Source organism: Myotis yumanensis, unplaced genomic scaffold (genome assembly GCF_028538775.1).
Source record: "Myotis yumanensis isolate MYYU_CA2020_CCGP unplaced genomic scaffold, mMyoYum1.0.hap1 SCAF_18, whole genome shotgun sequence".
Taxonomy (NCBI): Eukaryota; Metazoa; Chordata; class Mammalia; order Chiroptera; family Vespertilionidae; genus Myotis; species Myotis yumanensis.
Window position 1 is genome coordinate 36,619,285 of NW_027223769.1, and position 18,765 is coordinate 36,638,049.

Sequence of the window (18,765 nt, forward strand, 5' to 3'; positions counted from 1 at the left end):
CTTGTTGACTCCATGCATTGCCCCATTATCCAGGACTGTAGGTCTGACACCACTGGGCATGTGTGACCAGGACTCGGTGGCTGGCATACCTAATGGTTTTCTTCAACCTTAAAAGGTAGTAAATTCCATATCATGGTAAATTATTTTTATCCCCAAAACGTGTTGCCTTTCCTCATCTTCACAGTTTGCATCAAACTCTGTTGATGTTTGGGATGATGGGGTTCCTTCAGCGGTCTCCTGCGGCCTCTTCATCTTCGACGTTTGCTAATCACAGCATTTTCCCTGCCATCCTCATATGCGATGTTTTTGCTTCCAGCATCGGTCCTCTCATTTTTGCTTTCACGTTGTGCTTCCAAAAAGGCTTTATGTATTCTTCCTTGAATTATTTTCTTCCCTTTATGACTTTTCTGTTTGTGTTTCTTTTTTTTTTCTTTCTTTATGGTTTTTTTTGACCAAGCATACCCAAAATAAATTATAGTATATTAAACCCCCAAGTGCCCATAAGTCAGGTTTAACAGTTTCAGCGTGTTATCACTCTTCTTTCATCCCTTCACCTTTATTTTCTTCAATTAATTAGCCCTAGCCAGACATCTTGCCATCTCACCTGTAAATACTGTAGTATGTATCTTTGTCTGATAAGGGATTTTCTTTTAGCATCACCACCATGCATATCACATCTGACAAACCACATGCATATCACACCTGACAAACCACATGCATATCACACCTGACAAACCACCATCATATCACACCTGACAAACCACCATCATATCACACCTGACAAACCACCATGCAGATACACCTGACAAAAACAGCAATTCCTTGATATTAGTCAATAACCAGTTTATAGTCAAACGTCCCTGAAGGTGTCTTTCTGCTGTGTGTTGGAGTCCAGATGAGGCCTACACATGGCATCCGCTGCATCTGTTTTATTCCTCTCTTAATGTTTTCTGTAAACCAGACCTAGACCCTCATTTTCCCCCTTTCCGATTTGTGTGACACCACGCTTTCATGGCTAGGATCTTAGTTACACAAACCAAGGATGATTTTCCACTCTTCATTTCAGGTTCAGAATTCCAGTTCCTTTAGCAAACTAACCTACATGGAACTATTTGAAAGAGCTAAGAAATGATGCATACTGGGAAACTTGTTTTAAAAAAATAAAGTGGCATTAAAAATATATGAAAAACTTTATGTTTTAGAGATTTAACAGATTAGTACTATCTCCAATAATTTCTGTTCCTAAAAAGTCGTGTAAAATTAAATTATATCATAAAATTCTATATGTTTTGTGATATTGTATATTCTTCTAAGTGCAGAGCAAATAGTTTTGAGAAATCGATATATATTAGGGATATCATTTGAACCCTGGCTGTGAACCAGCTGAATGTGTAGGACGTACTCATGTTCCTGCGAAGAACCAAGTCAGGCTTGGCCTTTTCGGAAGAGCAAGCCGTGCTTCCTTGTTTGGAACAGGCTGAAGGGTCAGACCCCAGCCAGTGTGGTGATCCTAGTTGCCCACAACCGCGTTTAGGATGTTATCTGAAGATAACCTGCACTCAGACCACACCCACACTTGGAGCCCATCCCCAGCAGCTTCACTTTCTGTCATAGTTCTTAAATTCCCAAGGGGTAGCACGCACACTGTTTGCTCTTCCCCCTTCCGAAGGGATCTGATCGTCCAGGAACTAGTGTTCAGTAGCAAATGAAAGGGAGATCCCCAAGTCACACAGAAACAGTAACACACAGTACACATATTTTCTTCTCTAAATATTGTCAGCAGGAGACACCTACATGTACAAGAGCCGTTTACCTTAAAAACTGAACTGCTGCCCTGGCCAGTGCGGCTCTGTTGCTTGAGCGCCGTCCCTCGGACTGAAGGGTCCCGAGTTCAAGTCCAGTCAAGGACACGTGCCTCGGTTGTAGGCTCAATTCCCAGCCCTGGCCGGAGGGAGTGTGTGGAAGGCAACCAATCTATGTGTCTTTCACATCAATGTTTCTCTCTCTCTCTGTCTCTCCCCCTTCCTTCCACTCTAAAAATCAATGGAAAAATATCCTCGGGTGAGGATTCACATACACACACACACACACACACACACACAAAAGGTTGGAGGTTCAATCCCTGTTTGGGGCGCATACAGCAAGCAACCAATCGTTTCTCTCACATTGATCTTTCTTTCTATCTATCTATCTATCTATCTATCTATATCTGTCTCTCTCTGCTTCAGTGTTTCCACCCATAAGATGGGGAAAATGGAAAGTATGGTCACTGGTGCATGCAGTGTCCCAGATTGTGAGAGGGATGTCCGACTGCCAGTTTAAGCCCGACAGCCCCCAAGGGGTCCCAGATTCCAAGAGGACTCAGGCTGGGCTGAGGGACCTTCCCTCCCGTGCATGAATTTCGTGCACCGGGCCTCTAGTAAATAAATAATAAGTAAGACAAAATAAGAACTACAGGTAAAGGTACTTTTGTTTGCCAAAGCCAAAGTGATAAGCCAATTTGTACCCTACCTCACTGATTTTATAAAATTGAAAATTACATATTATTTCCTTAGAATAGGAAGGGTACCTGAAGTGAACGGCATGTCGTTTCTTGAAATACAGTTGTTGAAAACTAAAGAAATGACTTCAAATAAGGGGCTTCAAGTCTTCTTTTTTTCTTATATGTTTACACATAGCTCAAAGTTTTATGTGTAACAGCAGTTTGGGGTTGGTTTTTTTTTTTTTTAGACTAATGGAAAACTGTTGAAAAAAAATCTTGGGGAGAATATAAAACTTGGTATAATTTACTGTAGAGAAAAATTACAAAATGGAAAACATATTTGAACTTGTCTTTCACGGATACATTATTTCAGATTTGAAATTCTAGAAGTCTGATCTGGATGTTGGACTCCTTGTTCTCAAACATGAACCCAACATAGCTGTAATCTGCAGCGCTCGGGCGGGTATCATGGCAAAGAGCCCTCTCACAGAATATTATAGAAACTCTTCACAGTCTGGGTTTAATAGACCAGTTTGGTTTGGCATCGGCTTGACATAAACTTTTGGTTATCCAAAGCCCTTAATTGCTTTGAAGTAAAAGCCCAGTGCTGCTCCTTTTTATTAAAATCGTGTTTTTTCTTGTTACTGTGGTCTATTTTGGAAGACTGAGCTGTGATTTTTGCATATGTTCTACATAATGCCTCATTAGCAGAAAATCTTGTATCATTTACAAGTAGCCTGAATGTCTGTGTTGTTTTGAACAAAAGTCCATATTAAAATTTAAACAATATAAAAATGCACATTTTCTGCTTATTAAAAAGGCCGTCTTAAATTAAATGCACAGCAGTCACCAGTGAGCACATGTACGTGAACATTAAAATCAGAATGGTTTTACCTTTTATTGACTTTTTCAACTCCAAAACTATTTATACTCTGACTGATTGTGTAACTAGTTCGTACTGTGTTTCTTTTTTAAACACATGTTAGGGTGTTTATCTTCTTAATTAAAATCATGGAAGTGCCATAACGTCCCAGTGGAGGGAATTGAACCCATAAACGTCTCAGACATTCTGGCTTGCTCTGCCCTTTGGCTGAGAGCAAACTCTCAGGCCCTGAAGCAGCCTTTGCAGCCGCACAGCGAAGACACAGCGTGGCTTTGGGCTCCATCTCCCCCCCGTGCAGCGGCACAGGGTGACTTCCCAGCACTCTTAAATTCTTCCCCGTCTTTCATTCTGAAAATTGCAAACCTACAGAGAAGTTGTGAGGACAGCTGTGGGAAGACTCACATCCCTTCGCCCCTTTGCATATTTGTGAATGACACAGCCTGCCCGGCACTCTGCCTGCTCCTGCATGAACCTGCCCCCTCCCCTCCCCTCCCCTCCCCCCTCTCAGGCCCGAGAGTCAGTGCGCATATCACTTCACCTCTGCACACTCCTCAGTGTCTTCACGTAACTACAGGGCACTGTCCCGTCCAGGGCACTGAGCAGTGAGTGACGGAGTAGCATCATCTAATATTCAGTCCGTCTTCAGACTTCCCGTTGGAATGGATACCAAGAATGTCCTAAATAGCTGTTTTGTTTAAATAGCTGGGTTTTTTGTGTTTTGTTGTTGTTGTTGGGGTTTTATTTTTTTTGTGTCCTGGCTGGGTTATTCAGTTGGTTGGAGCATCATCCCATACACCAAAAGGTGGTGGGTTCGATTCCCAGCCAGGGCACATACTTAGGCTGCAATAAAAAACATATCCCCGGGTGAGGATTTATAAATAGTGGGGGTTTTTTTGTTTTGCTTTCTTTTAATCTAGTGTCCAATCAAGGCTCATCTGTTGTATTTAACTGTCATGTCTTAGGTTTCCTTGCTTCTAGAGTGGTTGCCCAGTCTTCGGGAGCCCATTCATAGCTGTTTGCAAAATGTCCCTCAATTTGGATTGGTCTGATTGCCCCACCCCCTAATTTAGAGGGTACATCTGGCCCTGGGATGGAAGGGTAACGAGGGCCAGGGGTAACCATGCAAACATTATTATTATATGGGGAGGTGATCTGTCACTTTTTTAAAAAAATACATTCACCAAGCTCTTCTGATTTTGAATACCTTAGAATTCGCCCAATGAAAAGTATCACTCAGATTCCTTTTTCTTTTATCCCTGTGCTTTTTATTATTAATATGATGTAAGGTCTTTTAGGTGATAGCAACTTGACATATTTTCTCAGCACTTTATTCAAACCACAGAAGTTGTCACAATTAATAGTAACGTGTCAGTGCGTACGTCCATGAGAGTGGAGGGAAAGCCAAACGCGGGAACCTCAGGAGGATGGGGCGGGCTCCTCTCAGAACGGGCCATGAGCGCTGGCTCCCTCACTGAGGGACTCTGGCGAACTCATTACGTCTCGGAGCCTCAGGTAACCCCTCAACCCTGGATGGAGACTGAACTGGGTTCGAGGTCTCTTCTACCTTTAACTCCTAGGGACCTTGTGTTGATGACAGATTTTTTTTCTACTAAATAGGTGGTATTAATTCTTTTTTTAATTCATCGAAGACTGTATCATATCAACTATTGCTTCTAATAATGGTGAAATAGCCTGTATCGCTGTCTCGGTAAAATTCCATCAAGAAATAAAAACGATACAAAATCTTTGGTTCACTTTTGCAACTAAATTGGCGATTCACCTACATTTCCCGTTGGGCTTTTTGATGTATTGGATCTAATTCTCAGATTCCCGTTACTAGTTGGAATCCATTAAGCTTGAGCCTCAGAACAGTCCCCTCTAGCAGATGAGCCAGGGTTGGCTTCTTGCTGCCCCTCCCAGTCTCTCGGAGTGCGCCCCGCGGTCAGGAGAGCTTGGCTACGTGCACGCAGAGAGCACGTGCCTGTCCCCTCCATCCTCCGCGGGTGTGAGAGGAAGAAAAGACCGCGTTCTGACTCATTGTGACCCAGCGCCACAAGGAGGATGACATCCGGATAAACCTGCGCAGACATGTTTGCCTGTGTGCAGTCTTCCATCGGGGCTTTCTGTTCACTGTGAACTCAAGTAGCAGCGAGAGTGGAACCATAACTTCCTATTCACAAGGGATGCCTTGCTAGTGGTGGTTATCTCTGTGGTCCTAACGGGAGCTGTGAGTGACCTACATTTCTTTGAGCAAGCCACTTGCAGAATGTCTGCCAGTGTTAAAAAAAAAAAAAAAAAGTAGAGTTTTTTCATCCTAAGGTTATTCTCAACTTTATCCTCCAAACTTAGCCTGAAACTGTTACTCAAAAAAGAGCCTCTCTATTCTCTCACACAGATTTTACGCAGCCACTTCCCAGAATCTCGTAGCCTCGCTTCTGTACTCCGGAGCCTGCTCTTCTAAACGGTGGTAACTACTAGATCATAACTTTGTTACCTCCAAAAGTCAAGCGGCTTTGTTTTAAGCATTCACTGTCCTCACTGCAGCCAGAAGGGAATGTCAGTGGGGGTGGGAGGGGGTGGAGGAGGGACTGGGAGAGGAAGTGTCAGAAACTCAGCAAAGCAGGGATTTTTTTTCTCCGTAAGATGGCATATTAGAAGCGACAGTATGTGGAGTTTCTCCTCCCCCGCGAATCCAAGCTCTGGTTTCTGGATTTATTGTGGCACCGGTAGCAGGGCTGCAGGCAAGTGTTCTCAGGGCTTCCATCAGAGGCTCCTTTTCCGAGTTTATTGCTCAACTGTTTCAAATTATGAGCGAAACTTGGCACATAGGTTGTTGAGCTGTGTTACTTTTTTCAACATAAAATCTAATTTATTTCAGTTTGTTTTCAAGCTAGAGATGGGCCAACAACTCTCTTCATAGTTTTAGAAGATTTTATCATCATTCTAAATAACGTGTCTGTTCAAAAGAAAAGAGAAAAGAACCTGTATTTTTCCAACTTAATTGTTCAGAGTGGGGGTTTTTGAAACTGTTTGTTGAGAAATTTATTTTTACAGAGAATTTAATTGATATGCTTGCTATCTGTGTGCAGATCATTTCACCATGTGTAGTGCAGCACGTATAAGCCGGTGCAGGGCTGTTTTTACTGTGCATTGTTCCTCCCGTTAGAGCAGTGGTTCTCAACCTTCCTAATCCGCGACCCTTTAATACAGTTCCTCATGTTGTGATGACCCCCAACCATAAAATTATTTTCGTTGCTACTTCATAACTGTAATTTTGCTACTATTATGAATCATAATGTAAATATCTGATATGCAGGATGTATTTTCATTGTTACAAATTGAACATAAAGCATAGTGATTAATCACAAAAACAATATGTAATTATATATGTGTTTTCCGATGGTCTTAGGCGACCCCTGTGAAAGGGTCCTTCGACCCCCAAAGGGGTCGCGACCCACAGGTTGAGAACCGCTGCGTTAGAATGTCAGCATCCTGAAGACCTGATGTTCCCATCCCAGGGCATGCACCCGGGGGAGGTCACTTAAACCTCTGCTCATGCAACCGGCCGCCTGCGCTCTGCAGAGGCAGCCGGCCTGGGGCCTGGCTCCACGCGCAGAGGGCTAGGACCGCCTCACCGATGACTGGTTCGCATTCCTTGTCCATCAGCTTTCTGCGACCTGGCTGCCATCTCTCCTCTCTCGCTTCTTTTTGTTGTTGTTACTCCTCACCTGAGGATATTTTTTCCATTGATTTTTAGAGAAAATAGAAAGGAGGGGGTAGGAGGAGAGAAAGAGAGGAGAGAGAGAGATACATCGATGTGAGAGACACACTGATTGGCCACCTCCCGCACCTGCCCAACCAGAACCTGGGATCGAACCTGCAACCCAGGTACATGCCCTTGACCGGGAATCGAACCGGAGACCTTCCCATGCATGGGCTGACACTCTAACCACTGAGCCACACCGGTCAGCGCCCACCCTTATTTTTTTACCATATTTCATCTGTGTAAGAGCGTTGAGTTGATTATCAGGTTTGAGATTATTTTTCACTGTCCACCTTCTTAAGGCCAGACAACATTAATTAAATGGTTGATTTCATCTTTTATTTATTATATCATTGACTCAGCGAGTCAGGGAGTCGTCCTTCTCACTGTTAGCCCTCAGAACATCCAGTCACAACAATGACTGTTGTGTCGACAGCCCTCAAACTCACACTTAAAAGTCATTGTTCACCACTGGCAGGTGCTCAGATAGGGGCCCTTCCTGGCGAGCTGGCTTTTATTAAAGCACCGCTATCTAAAGCACCGCGCATTGTTGCTGGGCGGGAACTACTACTCATGTTGTCATTGGTGCCCCCTTGTTGGGCATTATTAGCAGAAAATACTAAGTCCCTTTTCTTGGCAATACTTTGAAAAGTCTAAACTCCAAAGAGTTTAGGGAAATATTCGAGAAACCATCCACCAATTAAGCCACTGAAAGTTCTGGCTATACTTACAGGCCTTTGCCATACCAAGAAAATTCAACATTAACCTGTGATTTCTATGGCCCTGTGTGCCTTAATGGGTGATTGGGGCTTAATTCTTTATTAACATCATGAAGCAATAGTTATTATTTAAATACTAGAGGCCCAGCTCGTGAAATCACGCAAGGCCCAGACCCACCCTGCGCTAGCCGTGGGCCCCGCCTCCGCCACGCGAGCCCCGCCAGCCCCACACAAGCCCTGCCTCGCCAGTTGTTTGGTCATTCTGCCGTTATGGCATGATGACCACAAGCCTTTTATGATACAGATATTTGACATACACAGATTGTGGCAAAAGTATATAGTTGTGAGTACACAAAACACAGAGTTTATTCTTGTATTACAATTTATTAATTACTGTATTATTTTCCGTACAAACAAGTGTAAACCTACTTTCCCCCCACCTGCATATCTTCTTGAAAATATTATCATACTCAAAACTAAGAAAAATGAAATATCAGGGACAACTGAAAACATAGGGAAAGATTTGAATAGTATTCTATTCTTCCATATCAATAAAAGGCACTCACTGTTGAGTGGTCAAACCAAGTAATTTTGGGGGGAAAAAGATAAATCTTATTTTGACTTCTAAATATGAAAAAATGTGAATTTTTTTAACAAAATATATTTTTTTTTCCATATTTAGTGTTTTAGTATTATCTCTTTTGAGAGTGAAGATAATGCCCAGGGGAATCGTAATGAGGGCACTGTTGAGTGTGTGCTCAGAACTACTAGATAACATGTTTAGACACGTAATGATTTAACATTGTGTTAAGACTGTACCCTGAGAAGAGCCAGCCTCTTGGACTTGTTTATCTTCTGTGTGAGGACAACTGACTGTCCAATGCCAAAATGCAATGAACTTTCAAATATCAAAGAGGAAAATTAAGTATTTCAAGTCCTCAGCTGGTTTACAGATGTGTGAGCTTTGTAGTCCATTCTCTGGTTCCAGTAGGGCGTTGTGACAATTTTTCCAATATGTGTACACTAGATAAGTTCTGGAAGCAAAATTACTTACTCTAAATACTGAAAACGTTTTCTGAATTGAAACTTTTAACGTTTATTTTCCTTTAAAAATGAAGACTAAAACCCAGCTTCACAATTTTTAAGAAACTTTTGAATGTAAAATGCATTAAATTAAGGAAGCTTTCTCTGTCAGAAAAAGAAATGCCTTTTGAAACAGGTATTCATTTAGATCTATGATTAACCTTTAATAAGATCTTCCTGTTAAATTCTACATTTGCTTTAATCTCGGTAGGAAAAATACAAACTAGTCTTGCACATATAGAATTTCTATATACCCTGTGGACGTTAAATGATCTCTTACAGCGAACGGCACATCTGCAACGTATTTAAATGCCAGCGTTAGGCATTATTAGTATAAAACGCTAAGTCACTTTTTTTGGAAATATTTTGAAAAGTTCAAACTCCAGGAGGAAACTCCAATCAATTGTAATCTTATGATACCATTTGTTGGAGGGCGTGTGGGAAGATGGGTGCTGAACGCACATTTTTCATTTGGGGGAAGAGAGAGGAGAAGCCTCAAGTCTGGTGGAACCATTTCTGTGCTAACACTGGTGTCCTTTAGCACCGTTCCAGACACTGTGAAATGCCCTTCAATCCACGTTATCAGTCATGGTGTAGGTGACAGGAGTCATCCCATCTGGGGCTTCCTCCACATTCTGAGAGTCTGTGAGTTTATAAAGTTCAGAAATGATGATGGGTTGGTTTTAAATAATAAACCTAGCCGAAACCAGTTTGGCTCGGTGGATAGAGCGTCGGCTTGCGGACTGAAGGGTCCCAGGTTCGATTCCGGTCAAGGGCATGTACCTGGGTTGCGGGCACATCCCCAGTAGGAGATGTGCGGGAGGCAGCTGATCGATGTTTCTCTCTCATCGTTGTTTCTAACTCTCTATCTCTCTCCCTTCCTCTCTGTGAAAAATCAATAAAATATATTTAAAAAAATAATAATAATAATAATAAACCTAATCCTAGGTGCGTGATACACAGAGAACCTTGGTGACGGGTCTGCAAGTGTGTACGTTTCTCCCAGGAAACATTGCATGGAACCTTGTGATTGCATCACAGATTGTTTTTTCTCTTGCCTTGAATTTTTTCGCTCTGTCTCTCTTTTTCTTAAACGCATCCTGAAGGTCAAACATTCGGGACAATGTAGAGATGATTAAGCTTCATAAGCAGCTGGTGGAGAAAAGCAATGCTCTTTCAGTAATGGAAGGAAAATTTCTCCAGCTTCAAGAGGTACTGTGATCAGTTATTTTATTATGGTGATACATATGCACAAAGCTCCAAAAATAGTGTTCCAGGTGTATATTTTTAAGTAGAATAGTCATAATACTAAAAAGTAATTTTAAAAGATTACTATTTTTATTCCCAACTTTGTATAATTTCACTCTATATATTATGTGTTATTATAACTTAATACCTAAAGGAATAACCGACTGGTTGGACTTTTTATAAATATCTGTGTCATCTTAAAATAACAGGTACATTTATCATAAATAATCTCATGCCAAGAAAAATTATTTTTAACTCCTTTTATCTGCATTTACATGGCACATAGCACTGAAGGTTTACAGGTGTCTGCATATATCTTCAATTCTAAGCATTTATGATATACCAAAATAGACCAAAGTTATGAATAGGCCAATAGTCAGGTTTTATGAAGTCTCTCTTTGATGTGGTGTTTTGCTTTGTTTTGTCACTACCATTATCAGAAGAATATTTGAGTACCCATCAAGTCAACTATCAGTGTGTTTATTTAAACTTTAACTATTTAGGTTGACAGTACTTGGGACTATTCACCCCCATAATCATTTTAATTAAGACTGTGGCCCCCAGGAAAGTGCCATCGGAGGGATGTATTGCGCTGCATCATCAACCTAGGTTCTGGGACTAATTAACTCCCAACGTTCCCGATGGGGAGAGTTCACAGTAAGCAGTCTTGCAGTCCCCCCTGATCTGTGGCTTTGCTTCCCGCAGTTTCCGTTATCCATGGTGAACTGCAGTCCAGAAATATTAAATGGACAATCCCAGAAACAAACAATTCATACGTTTTGAGTTGCATACCGTTCTGAGTCGTGTGATGAAATCTTGGGCCCTCGAGCTCTGTCCTGCCTGGGACATGGACACCCCTTTGTCTAGCAAACCTACCCTGTGTATGTCACCTGCCTGTTAGTCACTTAAGCGCCATCTTGGTTATCAGAGAGAGAGAGAGAGAGAGACCATAGTCACATAACTTTTATTGCAGTTTATTGTTACAGTTTCAGGCACTCACTGGCGGTCTTGGAACATGTCCCCAGGGACAAGGGGGTGATACTCTGCTTTTTTGAAGTGTAACATGAACTTCAGGGGTAAATTTATTTGTAGAATTGTCACTTATTCAAATCATAATCCAAAAATACTTTTTAAAAGTTTCCTTCTGGTTTTTAGAAGCAAAAAACTCTCCGGATCAGCCACGATGCCTTGATGGCAAATGGAGATGAGCTGAACCAGCAGCTGAAAGAGCAGCGTGTGAAGTGCAGCCGTCTGGAGAAACAGTTGCACTCCGTGACGATTTCCGAGAGAAGGATCGAAGAGGTAAGCCTCCAGAGCGCTCGCATCCGCTGCGTAAAACCGCTCTGTAACTGACAGCTTGGAAAGGTAAAATAGAGACATTTCAGATATTCTATTCATTTAAAAATCTAAACTACATGCGTGGCACTGTGAGCACAGCAAAGCGTAGTCAACATGTCATGGGCCTAAACATACTTGCACATTATGCTGAGAGCCACTGTTCACGTGAGAATTAAAGGTCGTTGAGGAGAAAGAAAATGCTTGGAAATGGGTTACCTGTGGAACTCGGCTTCCTCAGTTGGAAGTTTATTAGTCATTTGCAAAACCAAAACAAAGTCATAGGAATATATTTGGTTCTGAAGAGAAGGGTGTTGTATTTTGCAACGTCAGCAATTTTGTGAAAAAAAAATTTTTTTTTTTTTCCTCTTGCACACCCCCGACTGGGGATCAAGCCCACAACCCGGGCACGTGCCCTTGACTGGAATTTGAACCTGGGACCCTTCAGTTCGCAGGTCGACGCTCTATCCACTGAGCCAAGCTGGCTAGGGCTGCAATTTTATTTTTTCATTCATATATCTAAAGGATGTGCTGCTGGCTTTGTGTAAGTTCCAGGTGACATGAGAAAGTGTATCTTCAGAGTCAATAGTGATTGACACATTTCTGTGAACCACGAACCAAAAGAAAAGTTAATCCTTTTACTTTTTTTATGGGCCAATTGGAAATTAATACAAAGTGAATATAACAGTGGGATTCACTGGGGAGGAAAGAAAAGAGTGTTTCTCCAGATTAACAGCAAGCTTTTCACACATTCTTTATTGGGTTTTGGCACAGGTTGCCATAAAGTAGTGCATGCGTTTCTACTAAATTAAAACAGAAATATTAATTTCATGTTTACTTAACAACTGGGGAAAAAATCAGTTCTAAATTAAATACAGACAATATAAGTGGCCTAGTTAGCAGCTGCAATTTAGAAATCAAGACTGAACCATGTTAGCCGCCTCTCCTGTGTTTTTACCTCCTGCGGTTTTATATGAGAATCTCCTAATGTGTCATTTTCTTTTCATTTTAGCTGCAAGATAGAATTAATGACTTGGAAAAGGAACGGGAACTTTTAAAGGAAAACTATGATAAACTTTATAACAGGTAAGTCAGAATTCCACGTGTTCTCTCATTCACTTGTCTGAGCCGTGGGTATCAGGCCATCTAATATTTATTTAAAAATTAGCTACAGATGATTGCAAGCAATATATATGTTATAAAAGTAAGTAAGCTTTTGGGGGCATTGGTAGTAAGTCCTTTAACCTGAGTGGTGATGTGTTAACTTAGAAAACTGTTGCTTTGTTACCAGTAACAACCACTGTTGTTCATTGAACACAGACGATAAGCGAGTAGGCCCTGTGCTAAGCATAAGCACTCTACCTACACTATTGTCATTTGCTCACAACAGCCTGGAAATGTAGGCATTGTAAATGCCCATTTTGCAGACAGTGAAACTAAAACAGAATTAAGACCTTGCCCTCGCCCTTAAAGCTCTGAGGTAGCAGAGCTTGTATTTGAACCTCTGTAGGTCTCTCCAAGCCCCTGCTTCTTCCAATGGGCTACCCAGCCTTCGAGCTGAGAGTGAGCCTCTTGGTGGAGGCAAACCTCAGAGGGGAGGTAGGGGAGGATGGGGGAAAGGGGGAGAGATCAACCAAAGGACTTGTATGCATGCATATGAGCCTAACCAATGGACACAGACACCAGGGGGGTGGGGGTTAAGGACACATATGTAATACCTTAATCAATAAAGAAAAATAAAATAATAAAAAGAAAAGAAAGTTCACTTCCAGTTGTCTCTGTGCCTTACAAAGAGTAGCACAGCATTTCTATCTCAAGATAAATTTGAAAGAACTGTTTCGATTTTGTTTATCTGCTTCCTAATTCAGGTATTTAAAAAAATCTCTTGTAATGTTAGAAACAGATTTCTACTCCGCAGCTAAGTTTAGTTAAGTGACACAGGTGTGTGTGTGTGTGTGTGTGTGTGTGTGTGTGTGTGTGTTTAGTATATGATACTAATAAATTATAAATGCACCTTTACATGAAATTAAATTTAAATACATTGAAATATACATGGTAGAGCTGATATCAACAGTTGCTTCTATTGATCATATTTTGTAATAGCAGAAAATAGATGATCTACAGATACATCTTTAACTTTTTAACTATGTTTTATGTTTTGTAAACTAAATGTATACTTTTAAAATTAAACAAATCCTATCTAAGGAGTGTAGTGATAGGTTCTTACTAGTTTTTACTTTGACAAGAAATGTAACTTAATGTTAGGCATCATTCCAGCGGTATGTATCATCTGTGTGCCTAACTATGGTGTTTATCTTTGCACAGTGGCCCATTATATCGAAGGTTACAAAGAGCAGGTTCAAACATCAGTCAAATACTATCTGAGGCTCCCCAGCAAGGACAGCCGGGCTCGGCATCTTTAGTGGGATTTGCCTTAAACCCTCTTCCAGGTCATTTGGCCCTAGTGCTTTGTTCTGGTCGCTCTCCTGGCCCCTAATTCATTTCACCCGAAGCATTTCTGCTACCTCTTGTTTTATATTTCCAGCTCTATGAAACAATATGTAGGCTTATATTTTTTTATACCCAAGTGTGTTTGAAAAATCCAACTTTCAGTATACAGATCACACAGCCACCATACTCTGTGGTGGAGAGAATGTTACCCTCACGTTTTATAAGTGAGACTTGTACAGAGCCACAGGGCTTTGCTGAGACTCCGGTGCAGGACTGAAACCCAGTTCTTTTGATTCTAAAACTTGATTCTCCACCACCCCCCACCCCCCCATGCCTCACTATCTCTCTGATTTTAATTGGATTGGAAAATGGTGTATGAGAAAGGGAAACATTCGTGGAGTAACAAAACTGTCAGATTCAGAAATTTTTATTGATTTTATCTTCAATACCTTATCATTTCAAATATTTTCACATAGCCTCCAAACAAGAAAATCAGTGCCATTTGGCCATTACCTATACATTCTCTACTTCTTCCCAATTAAGAGATTTACTGAACATATCTTTTGGAGTAAAAAACTTATGTGGGAATAATGCATAAGTGGAATTTTGAGAAAGACATGTTTTTCTCATTTTACTTTATCACCATGAAACTTTATCTTTTCGTATTAGAAGATGATCTAAGAGTGTAAATATAACTTTGAATGTCTTTTTTTCTTTTATGTTTTATGGTTGCGCTACATTTTTTTTTCCTGTTACGTTAAACAGACTTCATTATGCTGCTTACACTTGACTGTTGTGTCAGGCATATGGAAGTAAATGTGTGTAATGAGTGTCATAACATTGTGTCCAAAAAAATAATCCTGCCACTTCAGCACAAAACCCCGCAAGCACACACATAATAGTAAATAGAACTATAACATTCTGTAATACAGTTTTTTTAAAATATATGTTTTCAGAAGTTGGAGAAACTACAAAACTCAACAAAAACTCCATAAACTGCAGATATCAGCATCATTCCTAAGATTCTCTACAGCTCTTGTGTGTCGTGGCACTGTTATTCATCATTGCCAACAACTAGCGCTCATCCAAAACTGCACACACTCTCGGTTTGGTTAGTCATAGTGATAGCATGTTTGTAAAAGGGGAGCATTTGTTTGTTATCCAAAATTGGCCCGTTGTCAGGAGAAAAATGTGATTTGCAGATTGCATTCTCATCTTCCATTTTCAAATGAAATTTTGAATGTGTTTATTACTTGACAGATGACATATTAGAGAATCATCTGGTAAGATAAAACCCTCATGTTAGTATTGGGAATGAGCCTTTTTTTAATATGTTAAAACATTTTGGATACAATGCCAAGACATAAGCATAGCTTTAAGAAATGTCAGTTTAAAAATCCAGAATAAATTTTTTGCAATTACATCTTTTTATTTGGTTAGAGAGAAACTCTACACAATAAAATAGTAAAGCCGCATCCCATTTTTGAAGTTAGCGTAGCTTTAGGGTGATGTGATTAATGAATGCAAGAGCCCTGCAGCAATCCTGTACGTGAATAACCTGGAAAACAGAAAACATAGGTTTCCCTGCCCCTTTGGAACCTCTGCACCCACTACCATCCAATTCAGAGTCAGTCCATTTGAGATTGGATCCAGAGAATCTGTAAAGGTGATTGATTGTAGGGTATGAACTCCCTGAGAGACTAATCTAATGCCGATAGTTTAAAAAAGAGTTGGTCTAATTTTTGAAGATGACATTAACTGTTTTAAGAATTGGGTGAATCAAGTTTTTGCAATGTGATGGTCACCTGATATTCAAAACTTAAAGGAGCAGGCTGACCCCCACCGACTGTGCTCCGTCTCTGTGAAGTGAGCTGTCCCTGCCGCCTGCCAGGAATCGTGAACGCTCGTGGGATCATGTATGAGCACTGTGTGCCTCCCAGAAACCAAACCGAGTGCGTCTGGGCCATCGTTTCTCCTTCAACAAGTGAAATGTCCCTGATGTAGATACGGATTTAATTCCCAGGAGGCCCCCACTAAAGTACCTGTGGGCTTCTTTCGGGGTGATGTAGAGCTTAAATTTCGTCTCCTTAGGATGCCCTGGGAGATTGGAATAAGCGGCATTTGTCCTATAAGAACCACAGTCCTAGGGTGGAGATGAACCGCTCAGCCCTATTTCCATCCGGCCCTGTGGTTGGTCAGGGTGTGTTTCCGCTGTGCTGGCCCAAAGCTCCAGTGGGCATTGCACTGCAGGCTGACACTCTATCACTCCTGCAACGCAATGTAACAGTGAAATGTGCACCACGACCAACTGTGAATCCCCTCAGTTGTCACTGTAGGCAATGTACAAAGACATTTTCATGAGTAAAAGGCTCGCAAAGGCTGCGCTCATATGCAGATCTAATCATGTACACAGCCTTCAGCGAGAAAATGGAGCCAGATGTGGCTCACCATTTATAGCTGCACAGATGGCTCCAAGCGCAGAGGAATACAGTAAATTCAAAAGGAATCCCTCATGAAACTCCAGTGGAATGTAATCCTAAATTTAGAGGGAAGATAGCAGTGGACTAAATTCAGATTGACTTACGCTGATTTACACTAGTATTTTGTGGGTTTGGAAAAACCAGGCTGCTAAATTGTTCTTAATTTAAACACACAGCTTCTGATGTTTCTGCCAGATTAACTGTTGGTGATCTCTGTGCTGGTACTAATGCTATTGGAACACTACTGTTTCTAATTTTTGGCATCTGATATAATGTATACTTGTGCCTATTTCATCATGCTAATTTTTTTCCGAGTAGTACATGTTTTTAATAATATCACACACACACACACACACTGACATTCATGTATATATATGTATGCCTTTGAGATATATAATTACACCAGACAAAGAAATCATATTTGTTCTTTATTTAAAAGTGAAAATGTAAAGGAATATTCTTTACGTTAGTAGATAAAGTACATATTGTGCTTGGATTTCATTTAAGTCTGGGTAATTGTATCTTTTTAAAATTAATTAAAAATATTGGTATATCAGATCCATGCGTTGTTTTTTTCAGGTCCCATATGTGAAAGGAGAACACTGCTAGATGAAACAGATGTCCTATTTAGAAAAACTTCTAGAATTCCATTCATTTCTAAGGTCATGTTAGTTTAAATGCAGTGAAAGCATTCAAAATGTAAAATGAATGCACAGTTTTTCCTTTGAAAGCTATGCCTCCCAGAAAAGTATCTCTTTTGGTACAAAAACCTCAAGACTAGCTGGGAGCAACATTAAGGGCAATTTTCAATAACAGCTTTCATTTTCTTCATCATCAGTACAAAAGCAGGTTTTATAAATTTTTGTTTCATTTACTGGATTTCAAGTAAGTAGAAAGGTCAAAGCTGCTGATAATTATTCAGTCATATCAAGCTTCACAGATAATAGTTTTCTGCTGAAATACAGATCAAGATGGGTTTTTCCAAACCTGGCCATCACCTGGGCGCTTTGTCAAAGTAGGAATTCCTGGGCCCTGGGATCTTCATCTTTAAATCTCTCCAAGTGTTCTGTGTGGAGCTGGTCTAGCATGAGTAGCATTTGGGAACCGCTGGCCTAAACGAATGTGTAGTGTATTCCTTCTGTTTACCATTTAGTTATATTGCAGCCAGTTCTTCCAGCCTTGGTCCTTGGTAGATTTTAACAACAGATTAAACTGCTGCACTTTCCTTGAGGGACAATATTTCCACCTTTGTCATTCTTATCGGGGTGTTCTTCTGGGTTTTCACCCCCATCATGTGTTACAAGTAAGACTTATTCTTCAGCCTATTGCTTTTTGTTTTTTTAGGACAAAACCTGCCTTATCACTACTTGCCATCAGAACCGCTGCCTTGCGGTTCACTATGCTATCACTTTCCAGCCAGTATTTTGTGACTTTGTCATTATCACAGGCTCGTTAAATGTTCCAGATTCTAGATTCCCTGTAGGAAGAGGGTTTGTGGCGGGGAGCAGGGCCCTGTCCGACGGCGAGGCTGAGGTCTGGCGGTGCGGATTCCTCTGGAGCACGTACAGTATCGGAATTCCTGCCCTGGTCCCACAAAAGCCGCTCGCTGCCAACTCCTCTGACTTGAGAGCTCTAAATTAAGGCCAGTTCCTTTGCTCATCCCACAAACCCTTTCATGTTCCCTAACCGCAGCCTGAGGAAGGCGCCTGGGTCTCACCAGCAGCAGACCAGCACATGTTTACTTAATTCCTGAGACATGATGACAGTGGTCCCTGTGCCACTAAACGCTTTTCTCTCGTATTTCCGGCCGAGGCTGCTTTCTGAGCTGCCTCGCCTGTCCCGTGTCTTGCAGCGCCTTCGGTGCTGCCCAGGAGGAGCAATGGAAGGTGAAGGAGCAGCAGCTGAAAGTACAGATTGCGCAGCTCGAGACGGCCTTAAAGTCCGACCTGACCGACAAAGCGGAAATCCTCGACAGACTCAAAACCGAGAGAGGTACCTGCGACACGGCCGCCGCTTGCACATTCAGGCCTGTGTTGACTCCGTTACTCACTGGCCCCATCCGGGCTCCCTGGGGGCCTTCTGTTGGCCAGGCCCCCGGCCGTGGACGGGAGACACAGCCTGTGTCTGCAGCCGTCCGCTCCCCCAGTGTGTTGGTGGCTCAGACCTTCCTTTTACTCACCCTAGCCTTTGGGCCAAAGGAATTGTCTTTTCTCAGAGTCATTCTTACTCATATTGTCATTAATTCTCCTAAATTTTGAGCCTTTCTTCAGCAGTTCACAAGTGTTTACTGAGCACCAGTATTTGCTTGGCACTGGGACCCA

The 18,765-nt window shown here is 41.5% G+C and overlaps 1 protein-coding gene across 5 annotated transcripts in view; it reads left to right on the forward strand.

Moving 5' to 3' along the window:
- Positions 1-18,765, forward strand: part of RPGRIP1L (RPGRIP1 like) — a 75,855-nt gene that overhangs the window by 13,951 nt on the left and 43,139 nt on the right. For all 5 annotated transcript variants that reach the window (XM_070398982.1, XM_070398985.1, XM_070398983.1 and 2 more), the window contains 4 exons: positions 10,037-10,142; positions 11,334-11,480; positions 12,526-12,599; positions 18,297-18,436. In XM_070398982.1, the coding sequence (XP_070255083.1) occupies positions 10,037-10,142; positions 11,334-11,480; positions 12,526-12,599; positions 18,297-18,436 (467 nt within the window). The remainder of the gene's footprint in view (positions 1-10,036; positions 10,143-11,333; positions 11,481-12,525; positions 12,600-18,296; positions 18,437-18,765) is intronic.